This window comes from Chiloscyllium punctatum, chromosome 22, assembly GCF_047496795.1.
Source record: "Chiloscyllium punctatum isolate Juve2018m chromosome 22, sChiPun1.3, whole genome shotgun sequence".
Lineage (NCBI taxonomy): Eukaryota > Metazoa > Chordata > Chondrichthyes > Orectolobiformes > Hemiscylliidae > Chiloscyllium > Chiloscyllium punctatum.
Genome location: NC_092760.1, coordinates 91,751,484 through 91,764,797, shown reverse-complemented (window position 1 = coordinate 91,764,797; position 13,314 = coordinate 91,751,484). Strand labels below are relative to the sequence as shown.

Genomic DNA, 13,314 nt, shown 5'->3' with positions numbered 1-13,314 from the left:
GGTGAGAGTGTGGGTGTGGGTGAGAGTGTGGGTGTGGGTGTGGGTGAGAGTGTGGGCGTGGGTGTGGGGTGAGAGTGTGGGTGTGGGTGTGTGGTGAGGGTGTGGGTGTGGGTGTGGGTGAGAGTGTGGGCGTGGGTGTGGGGTGAGAGTGTGGGTGTGGGTGAGAGTGTGGGCGTGGGTGTGGGGTGAGAGTGTGGGTGTGGGTGTGTGGTGAGGGTGTGGGTGAGAGTGTGGGTGTGGGGTGAGAGTGTGTGGGGTGGGTGTAGGTGTGGGTGTGGGTGTGGGGTGAGAGTGTGGGTGTGGGGTGAGAGTGTGTGAGAGTGTGGGTGTGGGGTGAGAGTGTGGGGGGTGGGTGTGAGGTGTGGGTGTGGGGTGAGAGTGTGGGTGTGGGGTGAGAGTGTGGGTGTGGGGTGAGAGTGTGGGTGTGGGTGTGAGTGTGGGTGTGGGGTGAGAGTGTGGGTGTGGGGTGAGAGTGTGGGCGTGGGTGTGTGGTGAGAGTGTGGGTGAGAGTGTGGGTGTGGGGTGAGAGTGTGTGGTGTGGGTGTAGGTGTGGGTGTGGGTGTGGGGCGAGAGTGTGGGTGTGGGGTGAGAGTGTGGGTGTGGGGTGAGAGTGTGGGTGTGGGGTGAGAGTGTGGGCGTGGGTGTGAGTGTGAGTGTGGGTGTGGGGTGAGAGTGTGGGTGTGAGTGTGAGTGTGGGTGTGGGGTGAGAGTGTGGGTGTGGGTGTGGGGTGAGAGTGTGGGTGAGAGTGTGGGTGTGGGTGAGAGTGTGAGTGTGGGTGTGGGGTGAGAGTGTGGGTGTGGGTGTGGGGTGAGAGTGTGGGTGTGGGGTGTGGGTGTGGGTGTGGGTGTGGGTGTGGGGTGAGAGTGTGGGTGTGGGTGTGGGGTGAGAGTGTGGGTGTGGGGTGAGAGTGTGGGTGTGGGATGAGAGTGTGGGTGTGGGGTGAGAGTGTGGGTGTGGGTGTGGGATGAGAGTGTGGGTGTGGGGTGAGAGTGTGGGTGTGGGTGTGGGGTGAGAGTGTGGGTGTGGGGTGAGAGTGTGGGTGTGGGTGTGGGGTGAGAGTGTGGGTGTGGGGTGAGAGTGTGGGTGAGAGTGTGGGTGTGGGGTGAGAGTGTGGGTGTGGGGTGAGAGTGTGGGTGTGGGGTGAGAGTGTGGGTGTGGGTGTGGGTGTGGGGTGAGAGTGTGGGTGTGGGGTGAGAGTGTGGGTGAGAGTGTGGGTGTGGGGTGAGAGTGTGGGTGTGGGGTGAGAGTGTGGGTGTGGGTGTGGGGTGAGAGTGTGGGTGAGAGTGTGGGTGTGGGGTGAGAGTGTGGGTGTGGGGTGAGAGTGTGGGTGTGGGGTGAGAGTGTGGGTGTGGGATGAGAGTGTGGGTGTGGGGTGAGAGTGTGGGTGTGGGATGAGAGTGTGGGTGTGGGGTGAGAGTGTGGGTGTGGGATGAGAGTGTGGGTGTGGGATGAGAGTGTGGGTGTGGGTGTGGGGTGAGAGTGTGGGTGTGGGTGTGAGTGTGGGTGTGGGTGTGGGTTGAGAGTGTGGGCGTGGGTGTGTGGTGAGAGTGTGGGTGTGGGTGTGGGGTGAGAGTGTGGGTGTGGGTGTGCGTGTGTGGGTGAGAGTGTGGGTGTGGGCGTGGGGTGAGAGTGTGGGTGTGGGTGTGCGTGTGTGGGTGAGAGTGTGGGTGTGGGCGTGGGGTGAGAGTGTGGGTGTGGGGTGAGAGTGTGGGTGTGGGGTGAGAGTGTGGGTGTGGGCGTGGGGTGAGAGTGTGGGTGTGGGTGTGGGTGTGTGGGTGAGAGTGTGGGTGTGGGTGTGGGGTGAGAGTGTGGGTGTGGGTGTGGGGTGAGAGTGTGGGTGTGGGGTGAGAGTGTGGGCGTGGGGTGAGAGTGTGTGGTGAGAGTGTGGGTGTGGGTGTGAGTGTGGGTGTGGGTGTGAGTGTGGGTGTGGGTGTGGGGTGAGAGTGTGGGTGTGGGTGTGGGGTGAGAGTGTGGGTGTGGGTGTGGGTGTGGGTGTGGGGTGAGAGTGTTGGTGTGGGGTGAGAGTGTGGGCGTGGGTGTGAGTGTGGGTGTGGGTGTGGGGTGAGAGTGTGGGTGTGGGGTGAGAGTGTGGGCGTGGGTGTGGGGTGAGAGAGTGGGTGTGGGTGTGGGGTGTGGGTGTGGGTGTGAGTGTGGGTGTGGGGTGAGAGTGTGGGTGTGGGTGTGGGGTGTGGGTGTGGGGTGAGAGTGTGGGTGTGGGTGAGAGTGTGGGTGTGGGTGTGGGTGAGAGTGTGGGCGTGGGTGTGGGGTGAGAGTGTGGGTGTGTGGTGAGGGTGTGGGTGTGGGTGTGGGTGAGAGTGTGGGCGTGGGTGTGGGGTGAGAGTGTGGGTGTGGGTGAGAGTGTGGGCGTGGGTGTGGGGTGAGAGTGTGGGTGTGGGTGTGTGGTGAGTGTGTGGGTGAGAGTGTGGGTGTGGGGTGAGAGTGTGTGGGGTGGGTGTAGGTGTGGGTGTGGGTGTGGGGTGAGAGTGTGGGTGTGGGGTGAGAGTGTGGGTGAGAGTGTGGGTGTGGGGTGAGAGTGTGTGGGGTGGGTGTGGGTGTGGGGTGAGAGTGTGGGTGTGGGGTGAGAGTGTGGGTGTGGGTGTGAGTGTGGGTGTGGGGTGAGAGTGTGGGTGTGGGGTGAGAGTGTGGGTGTGGGGTGAGAGTGTGGGTGTGAGTGTGGGTGTGGGGTGAGAGTGTGGGTGTGGGGTGAGAGTGTGGGCGTGGGTGTGTGGTGAGAGTGTGGGTGAGAGTGTGGGTGTGGGGTGAGAGTGTGTGGTGTGGGTGTAGGTGTGGGTGTGGGTGTGGGGCGAGAGTGTGGGTGTGGGGTGAGAGTGTGGGTGTGGGGTGAGAGTGTGGGTGTGGGGTGAGAGTGTGGGCGTGGGTGTGAGTGTGAGTGTGGGTGTGGGTGTGAGTGTGGGTGTGGGTGTGAGTGTGGGCGAGGGTGTGAGTGTGAGTGTGGGTGTGGGGTGAGAGTGTGGGTGTGGGTGTGGGGTGAGAGTGTGGGTGAGAGTGTGGGTGTGGGTGAGAGTGTGAGTGTGGGTGTGGGGTGAGAGTGTGGGTGTGGGTGTGGGGTGAGAGTGTGGGTGTGGGGTGTGGGGTGAGAGTGTGGGTGTGAGTGTGGGTGTGAGTGTGAGTGTGGGTGTAGGTGTAGGTGTGAGTGTGAGTGTGGGTGTGGGTGTGAGTGTGGGTGTGAGTATGGGTGTGGGTGTGGGGTGAGAGTGTTCGTGAGAGTGTGGGTGTGGGGTGAGAGTGTGGGTGTGAGTGTGGGTGTGGGTGTGAGTGTGGGTGTGAGTGTGGGTGTGGGTGTGGGTGTGGGGTGAGAGTGTTGGTGTGGGTGTGGGTGTGGGTGTGGGTGTGGGGTGAGAGTGTTGGTGAGAGTGTGGGTGTGAGTGTGAGTGTGAGTTTGGGTGTAGGTGTGAGTGTGTGTGGGTGTGAGTGTGGGTGTGAGTGTGGGTGTGGGGTGAGAGTGTTGGTGAGAGTGTGGGTGTGGGTGTGGGTGTGAGTGTGGGTGTGGGGTGAGAGTGTTGGTGAGAGTGTGGGTGTGGGTGTGGGTGTGAGTGTGGGTGTGAGTGTGGGTGTGGGGTGAGAGTGTTGGTGAGAGTGTGGCTGTGGGTGTGGGTGTGGGTGTGAGTGTGAGTGTGTGTGGGTGTGAGTGTGGGTGTGGGTGTGGGTGTGGGGTGAGAGTGTTGGTGAGAGTGTGGGTGTGGGGTGAGAGTGTGGGTGTGAGTGTGGGTGTGGGTGTGGGGTGAGAGTGTGAGTGTGGGTGTGAGTGTGGGTGTGGGGTGAGAGTGTTGGTGAGAGTGTGAGTGTGGGTGTGGGTGTGGGTGTGAGTGTGAGTGTGAGTGTGAGTGTGAGTGTGAGTGTGCTATACTGTATTGGTTGTGATCACTCACCGTAACCACTTGGGTGAGGTCATTGTTATTTTGCTGATGTTCCTGCAACATCCGAAACGTTGCTGTGGATCTGCCGTCACATTCAGGCCAGACCCAGGTCAGGACAGTCGGTCTCCTTCCCTAAAGAACATGTGTGAAGCCATTGGGTTATTGGCTTTGATGACATGGTCACCATTGCACCAGCTGTTTATCCCAGAGCTCCTTCTGTAAATTGAATTCCGATTTCACCGTCTGCCATTCTGGGATTTGACCCTGTGTCCCCAGGACATTAGAACTTAAAAATGTGGTGCTGGAAAAGCGCAGCAGGTCAGGCAGCATCAAAGGAACAGGAGAATTAGCGTTTCGGGCATGAGCCCTTCTCTGATCTCCAGCATCTGCAGTCTTCACTTTCCCCAGGACATTATCCTAACTTTGAAGAGTCATACCAAAGTCAAATTATTAACTCTGTTTCTCTTGCCACAGGCACTGCCAAATCTGCTGAGTTTCTCCAGTAATTTCTGTGTTTATCTCAGATTTCCAGGATCTGGGGTACTCTGGTTTTAATTTGATTGACTCTAATCAATGCTGGCCCAGCCAGGGACACCCACATCCTACGAGCAAATAACGAATTTTATTTCCGCAAACAAGAGATTACTTTTCTAAAGAAAAACTTGAGGTTAGTGTTCTCAACAAGTGATTGTTACATGGTGACCAGAATGATATCCTTAGGGTTTTGAAATGTAATGAAAAGGCAAATGTTGTTACATTTATTCCACTGCCTGTAGGTAATAAAAACAAGTCAGGGCAGGTTCGGAGGTGCAAGTGAAATGTTGGCATTTACTGCTCAAGGAACAGAACATAAACGTCGAGAAGTGTTACAAGGCATTAGTGAGACTGTACCTGGAGAGTTTGGTTCCCATATGGGAGGAGGGATGGAATTGTATTGGAGGCAGTTCAGAGGAGCATCCGAGGAACAAGGGGCTTGTTTTAGTTTCAGTCTGTACTCTCTGAAGGGGAGATTGAAGTGAAGGATATAAAATGCTCAAGGGGGGGCGAGCAGATGTCGACTCTCATGGGGCAACCTAAAATGAGAGGTCATAGTTTTGGGGTGGGGGGGGGGGGAGCAGATTGAAAACGGACATGAGGAAAAGTTACTTCTCTCAAAGGAACGTGGATCTGTGGAATGTGTTCCTGAAGAGTGTGGTGGATGTTGGGACATTGAGTAAATTGATGGAGGAGATAGCCAGGTGTTTTACTGAGTGATAGGCTGGAGAATTCTGCAGCTGAGGCTGAGATGAGATCAGCCATGATCAGACAAAATGGCAGAGCAGACAAGACGGGCTGAATGGCCAGGCTCAGGCAGGATTGGTGTGAAGGTTTTTGCAATGAGGCATGACGTTGCTCCTTGTAACTTCCTGGGTGTCTTCCCCCCCACCCCCCATCCCCATGTTCACCATAGGGAGGCTGGGGTTTGGAAAGATTGGGATCTCCCTTCCACGTGGGAAGGGGCTGTTAATGCCAAGAGCTCCCTCACTGAGGAACCCCCCAGCCGGATAGCAGGGATCCCCCAGGGAGAGAGCAGGGGTCCCCCAGGGAGAGAGCAGGGATCCCCCAGGGAGAGAGCAGGGGTCCCCCAGGGAGAGAGCAGGGATCCCCCAGGGAGAGAGCAGGGATCTCCCAGGGAGAGAGCAGGGATCTCCCAGGGAGAGAGCAGGGATCTCCCAGGGAGAGAGCAGGGATCTCCCAGGGAGAGAGCAGGGATCCCCTAGGGAGAGAGCAGGGATCCCCCAGGGAGAGAGCAGGGATCCCCCAGGGAGAGAGCAGGGATCTCCCAGGGAGAGAGCAGGGATCCCCCAGGGAGAGAGCAGGGGTCCCCCAGGGAGAGAGGAGGGATCTCCCAGGGAGAGAGCAGGGATCCCCTAGGGAGAGAGCAGGGATCCCCCAGGGAGAGAGCAGGGGTCCCCCAGGGAGAGAGCAGGGATCTCCCAGGGAGAGAGCAGGGATCCCCCAGGGAGAGAGAGCAGGGATCCCCCAGGGAGAGAGAGCAGGGGTCCCCCAGGGAGAGAGAGCAGGGGTCCCCCAGGGAGAGAGCAGGGATCCCCCAGGGAGAGAGCAGGGATCCCCCAGGGAGAGAGAGCAGGGATCCCCCAGGGAGAGAGCAGGGATCCCCCAGGGAGAGAGAGCAGGGATCCCCCAGGGAGAGAGAGCAGGGATCCCCCAGGGAGAGAGAGCAGGGGTCCCCCAGGGAGAGAGCAGGGATCCCCCAGGGAGAGAGCAGGGATCCCCCAGGGAGAGAGCAGGGGTCCCCCAGGGAGAGAGCAGGGGTCCCCCAGGGAGAGAGCAGGGATCTCCCAGCCCGTGGGCAGAGGCAAGGTTCTTTTGTCTCCGTTGTTGTGGTTCTGTTTGCCGAGCTGGGAGTTTGTGTTGCAGACGTTTCGTCCCCTGTCTAGGTGACATCCTCAGTGCTTGGGAGCCTCCTGTGAAGCGCTTCTGTGATCTTTCCTCCGGCATTTGTAGTGGTTTGTCTCTGCCGCTTCCGGTTGTCAGTTCCAGCTGTCTGCTGCAGTGGTTGGTATATTGGGTCCAGGTCGATGTGCTTATTGATTGAATCTGTGGATGAGTGCCATGCCTCTAGGAATTCCAAGAGCACCTGAGCTACAAATCTTCTCCCAAACGTCTTTTCTCTCCTTTACCCTGGGATGATACTTGGCAATGGTGTGCCCTGCTGACCTCAGTGCCAGTCACTGAACTGTCAAGGTGGCTTTATTGTTCCCGTAAACCCTCACAGATTGTTTGTCATTCATCTAAAAGCCGTGAGGAAATTTTTTTCCGCAGTGAGCAGGATCTGGAATACACCACCCGAGAGAGACAATAGACAATAGGTGCAGGAGTAGGCCATTCTGCCCTTTGAGCCTGCACCACCATTCAATATGATCATGGCTGATCATTCCTAATCAGTATCCTGTTCCTGCTTTAGCTCCATAACCCTTGATTCCACAATCCTTGAGAGCTCTATCCAATTCTTTCTTAAATGAACCCAGAGACTGGGCCTCCACTGTCCTCTGGGGCAGAGCATTCCACACAGCCACCACTCTCTGGGTGAAGAAGTTTCTCCTCATCTCTGTCCAAAATGGTCTACCCCGTATTTTTAAGCTGTGTCCTCTGGTTCGGCACTCACCCATCAGCGGACACATGTTTCCTGCCTCCAGAGTGTCCAATCCTTTAATAATCTTATATGTCTCAATCAGATCCCCTCTCAGTCTTCTAAACTCAAGGGTATACAAGCCCAGTCGCTCCAGTCTTTCAGTGTAAGGTAATCCCGCCATTCCAGGAATTGACCTCGTGAACCTACGCAGCATTCCCTCAATAGCCAGAATGTCTTTCCTCAAATTTGGAGACCAGAACTGCACACAATATTCCAGTTGTGGTCTCACCAGGGCCCTGTACAGCTGCAGAAGAACCTCTTTGCTTCTATACTCAATCTCTCTTGTTATGAAGGCCAGCATGCTATTAGCCTTCTTCACTACCTGCTGTACCTGCATGCTTACCTTCATTGACTGGTGTACAAGAACACCCAGATCTCTCTGTACTGCCCCTTTACCTAAATTGATTCCATTTAGTTAGTAATCTGCTTTCCTGTTCTTGCCACCAAAGTGGATAACCATACATTTATCCACATTAAACTGCATCTGCCATGCATCTGACCACTCACCTAACTTGTCCAGGTCACCCTGTAATCTCCTAACATCCTCATCACATTTCACCCTACCACCCAGCTTTGTATCATCAGCAAATTTGCTAATGTTATTGCTGATACCATCTTCTATATCATTAACATATATTGTAAAAAGCTGCGGTCCCAGCACGGATCCCTGCGGTACCCCACTGGTCACTGCCTGCCATTCCGAAATGGAGCCGTTAATCACTACCCTTTGTTTCCTATTAGCCAACCAATTTTCAATCCAATCTAGTACTTTGCCCCCAATACCATGCGCCCTAATTTTACTCACTAACCTCCTGTGTGGGACTTTATCAAAAGCTTTCTGAAAGTCCAGGTACACTACATCCACTGGATCTCCCTCGTCCATCTTCAGAGTTACATCCTCAAGAAATTCCAGAAGACTAGTCAAGCATGATTTCCCCTTCATAAATCCATGCTGACTCTGTCCTATCCTGTTACTACTATCCAGATGTGTCGTAATTTCATCCTTTATAATAGACTCCAGCATCTTTCCCACCACTGAGGTCAGACTAACTGGTCTATAATTTCCTGCTTTCTCTCTCCCACCTTTCTTAAAAAGTGGTACGACATTAGCCACCCTCCAATCCACAGAAGCTGATCCCGAATCTATCGAACTCTGGAAAATAATCACTAACGCGTCCATGCTTTCTCGAGCCACCTCCTGGGATGTAGACCATCAGGCCCTAGAGACTTATCAGCCTTCAGACCTAACAGTCTCTCCAACACCAAATCCTGGCAAATATAAATTCCCATAAGTTCAGGTCCTTCAGCCACTGTTACCTCAGGGAGATTGCTTGTGTCTTCCCCAGTGAACACAGATCTGAAGTACCAATTCAATTCTTCTGTCATTTCTTTGTTCCCCGTAATATATTCCCCTGTTTCTGTCTTCAAGGGCCCAATTTTAGTCTTAACCATTTTTTTGCCTTTCACATATCTAAAAAAGCTTTTACTATCCTCCTTTATATTATTGGCCAGTTTACCTTTGTACCTCATTTTTTCTCTGCGTATTTCCTTCTTACTAATCCTCTGTTGTTCTTTAAAAGCTTCCCAGTCCTCCGTTTTCCCACTTATCTTTGCTGCGTTATACTTTTTCTCTTTTAACTTTATATTTTTCTTAACTTCCCTCATCAGCCACAGCCACCCATGCCTCCTCCTGGGATCTTTCTTCCTTTTAGGAATGAACTGATCCTGCAACTTCTGCATCATACCCAGAAATATCCGCCATTGTTCCTCCCACTGTGAAATGATGGGAGTGTGACGACGTGAGTTGATTTTGCCAGGAGCTGGCATGAGCTCAGTGGGCTGAATGGCCTCTTCCTTTGGTGTACGATGTCTCTGAATCCTGCCCTTCCAACAGAGTCTTGCCAAATCGACAAAGCGTTGCGGAGGTGGGATGGGGTTTGGCTCTTACATTAAGCTTGAAACATCTTAGTGGACAGATATGTTGTAATAAGTTTAACTCAGGCAGCCCTTCCCCAGCCGATAGCTGACTCCTGCAGCTCCATAAACTAACTGTTCTGTTACTGATTCAGCAGGAGTCCCGATGGAGTGAACACTTCTTCAGGTGTACAACGGAATGCAACTGTAACTTTCACCATCCGGCCTGGAAGCAGCCAACCCATAACTGTTCAGAACCGGACATCAGACTTTGACAGTATGACTATTTTAAAACGAGCTCCGAGCCCTGTGGCTTCTCTAACAGACACTGGTCAGACCCCCAGACCCTCCTCCTTGCCAGCTGGGTCTCCCTCACCTACTCTTTCTGATGCCTTTGGCTTCCAAAGCCAGCCAGTCATTGGAGAAGGACACTTTGGAAGCCAGCCTGGTCGCAGTCGGTCTCCATCTCCGAGCACTTTACAACCACCAGTTTCAGACAAACCTTTCGCATCCAAGGCTGTTCTCCTTTGGACTAAACACGACGTGGCTGACTGGCTGGACACGCTGAATCTCGGAGAACACAAAGATGCATTTTTGGATAACGAGATAGATGGGACACACTTACCGTCACTGCAGAAGGAAGATTTAATCGATCTGGGGGTGACAAGAGTTGGACATCGAATGAATATAGAACGCGCTTTAAGACAGCTCCTGTCAGTTAGATAAACATTTATTTGAATGCTTAACAGAGTAACTAAAAGATCTCTCATTATTTTTGTCAACAGTCTGCATTCACCATAGCTCTGGCTGGAATATAATGTGCGACTGAAATATTTTTGAAAGGTCAGCGTGAACATTTGTTCCAATAAAAGCCTCTCGTACATTTATAAGCACAATACGTTGACAGTATCAGTGGCTCATCAGTCAAGCAACTCCATGTGCTACTGATGTGCTGAGAAGATTAGGACAAAAGTGAAGCTCCTTTTGTGATGTAAATATAACTACAGCATAATCTATATTTTGAACGATGACCTTTTAATATTGACCTCACTTGGACATGTCTTAATGATACTGTAGTTGAACCAGCAGAGCTGTGTTATATACTTTCTACCTTTGCTAGTCCAGTATTTCTTCACAAGAATCCCAATCAATGTTCTCGAAGATGTGCAGCAGATCAGCTCACCTCTGTTTTATTCCTTTTCCTTTGGATGAGAAGTGACGCTGATGAGAATTTTGTTTCCTTTCTGCTGAGCAGTCTTATCATTTCCAGTATTGTACATGGGCGAGAAAGAAATATGAAGCTCTTTTAACTATTCACATTTTGACACACTCTTAATAATCTGTCATGATGGGGCACTGTTGTAGCATTTTGTCCAATTCTCTCCTCGAAAGCTCATACAGATTTGTTTCCAGTATTGCTGTGTCTTTTCCAATGCTGTTGTCAGGGGGTGCTCTTGAGAACAGTGACAAGAGTGTTGAATTGAATCATTATTGTCTTCCATAGAGGCAGGTGATTTACCACAATTACTTACTAGAGCAGGCAGGAGGGCTCTAAACGGGCCGTGTCTAAATTCTGTTCCAGAGCAGGGGAGTTTGCTCATTTGAGCTGTGTAGGAAAACATGTCTTGCTTATTGAATAAAATTTAAAACAAAGTGGGGTTTCTATTTGTCATTTTAGCTGCTATTCTTTTTCATAGCTATTATATATCTATATATATGCATTTATTCTGATGAATTGGTTAATGACGTGTATTCCAATTGAGGAATGTAGCTGCACAGTAAATTATTTTTTGAACCCACTGTGCCACAATACAAGTGAAGTTAAATCTGAGCGGATTTCTTTGTGAGGTGATGGTTTTAGTGGATGTTTTTGGCCTGGCCTCCCCTTTATGACTGGGCATTCAAACCGGCATCAAAGATTAATCATTTCTGTAGAGCAACAGGGACTTAAGATGCATTCTCTCTGCCATATTACATATTCACTTTTTAGGTCTGCATTTCTGTTACATATTGTAATTAAAATTGACAATCTTAAACACTTAGTTTGTGTAACAATTGTGAAAACAGTACCAAATCTCACAAGATGTAAATTGTGTAGTAACGTACAGGAACCCCCGTTTCTGGGAGATTTGAGTGCACCTCAAACTGTTAACTTCAGCAGAAGCAATTAGCCGTGACTGTTGGGGAGCAATTTAATTCACAGGTTTTCCTTCTTGCACAGCTCTGGGTATTTATTTGTGGTATTTATCATTTAGCGATATAGTTAATTCACTGACTAAACCTCAGTAATTCCAGCTGCAGGCAATTCCAGTTGATCTGGCAATGATTACATCAATGAGCCGACAATATCATTTTCTTCACAAATAATAGTCACTAACCTTTTTATTTTTTATTTTGCTGGTGCATTAAGGTGTATCTCACTTTAATTTGTGTAAAAGACTTGTGTTCAGATTTTCAATGTTGCTGTAATTTCTGTGATTTGTAATATCTTCATCTAGATCCATTGACAAGCTCCTGTAACTTGCACTTTCCCAACTCCTGAATAACCTGTATGGCAACCAAATTATTAAACAAGAAATAAACATTATAACAGCAAATAAAACTTGTCTTACTGACTGTAGAGGATGTGCCATTGACCAAATTATTAAACAAGTTCCCTCCTTGTTACTTGATGTTGGTTGCTGTCCCAATAGCTAGAAATTAAATTTAGTTTCCATTTTGTTTCAACTGCTTCAAAAGAACCTCTTGATTTTTGAACCTCTTCCCAACCTCCCTGTTCCAGGCTCCTCAATAACAAGAACAAAATTTATCAATCATTCTTGGTTTTCTCATCCATCAAACTGCTCCTTCTCCCCATCCCTCCATTTCCTAGCCTATAGTTTTCTTTTTCTCCTTCCCCTTCTCTCTCTCTCTCTCTGTCTCTCGCCCCTTCTTTCATCTCTTCTGCCTCTCTTGCCCCTCCTTCTTGCCCACTGTTCCCTGCCACTCTCTTGTCCCTTCTTTGTTTCACATGCATTCCTTCTCTCTTTTGCCCCTTTTCTCTCACTTCTTTCTCCATCCTGTCCCTCCCTATCTCTTCACCTTTATCCCTCTCTGTCTTATTCCCTTCTCTCTCCATCACTCCTTACTAACCCTCTCCTTTTCCCCCACATTGTCTCTCCCTCTTGTGCACTCTCCTCCAAGCTTTATCTCCATGGTCCATCCACTCCCTCTCTCTCGTCTCCCTCCTGCCTTCACCACTCTTTATTCTACAGCTGTGTTTTTTTTTCTCTGTGTCTCTAATTCCTTCTATCCATCTCCTCTCCAGTCTCTATCAACTCTCCCTTTCCCAACACCATTAGCTTTTGTGGATCGTTGCCAGTTCAGAGATGTAGAGCGGTGTGCGCCCAGTCTCAGGTGTTGCCTTGACATGTCACAGCTGGGTCTATTTGCGATGTGTGAACGGTTGAAGATGACATGTCATCAGCATCTCCTGCAGGGGAAATCAAGATGGGCCAGTGATGCTGTCCTGCTGATGACACCCAGAACCCATGTAGGAAGTTCACCCAGCTGGTAATCCAGAACCCAAGGCTAATGTTCTGGACATATGGGTTCAAAGCCTACCATGGCTGATTGTGAAATTTGAACTTAATAATATATCTGTAATTAATAGCTAGTGTAATAGGGACTGTGTAACCATAGCTGATTGTCACTGTTCACTAGTATCCTTTGGGGAAGGAAATCTCTCATCCTTACCCAGTCTGGCCTATGTGTGACTCCAGCCCACACCAATGTGGTTGACGCCTCGCTGCCCTCTGGGTAATTAGCAACAACCAATACAAATTGGCCCAGCCAATGATGCCACCATTCTATGAACAAATTAACAAAAGGTGAAAGAAACTGCTAAACACTCTTTATTCTCCAGAGACACTGGTCCATGTCACTGTTCTTAACAAAAACCACACTGGGAAAATATTCTCAGGGAGAGACAATGACCTCACCTTGACCTGTGTACCACACACAATTCTGGGAGAAGGCATTAGTTTGAGGGTTGCAATTTTGTTGTACTTGGGAGAGGTTGTGTAATTATGTGCCAGGATACAGATATGTAATTTTCTGAATGTAAATAAAATGTAAAGTGAAATAGCATTGGCCTGTAACAGAAAGCTCCTGGAGGCAGTGAGGAGATCCCACAATAGCTTGAAGTACAATGACATACCAAGGGAGCTTCCAGCTGTTGGCTTTCTATAGAGAGCTCATCCTTCTCTTCAAAACATTGCACAGATTCAGCCTCAGAAGCAGCTTGTCTCTGCTCTCAGTGAAGTTACACTTTCCTCCAATGTGTC

General features: G+C 50.6%; 1 protein-coding gene across 2 annotated transcripts in view; it reads left to right on the top strand.

The window, feature by feature from the left end:
• The window catches only part of LOC140493855 (SH3 and multiple ankyrin repeat domains protein 2-like), a 1,358,365-nt gene extending 1,346,789 nt beyond the window's left edge, over nucleotides 1-11,576 (top strand). The window contains exon 23 of one of the 2 annotated variants that reach the window (XM_072592836.1): nucleotides 9,145-11,576. In XM_072592836.1, the coding sequence (XP_072448937.1) occupies nucleotides 9,145-9,715 (571 nt within the window). In that variant the 3' untranslated portion in view covers nucleotides 9,716-11,576. The remainder of the gene's footprint in view (nucleotides 1-9,144) is intronic. The other variant, XM_072592837.1, reaches the window with a different exon arrangement.
• Nucleotides 11,577-13,314: the final 1,738 nt, after the last annotated feature.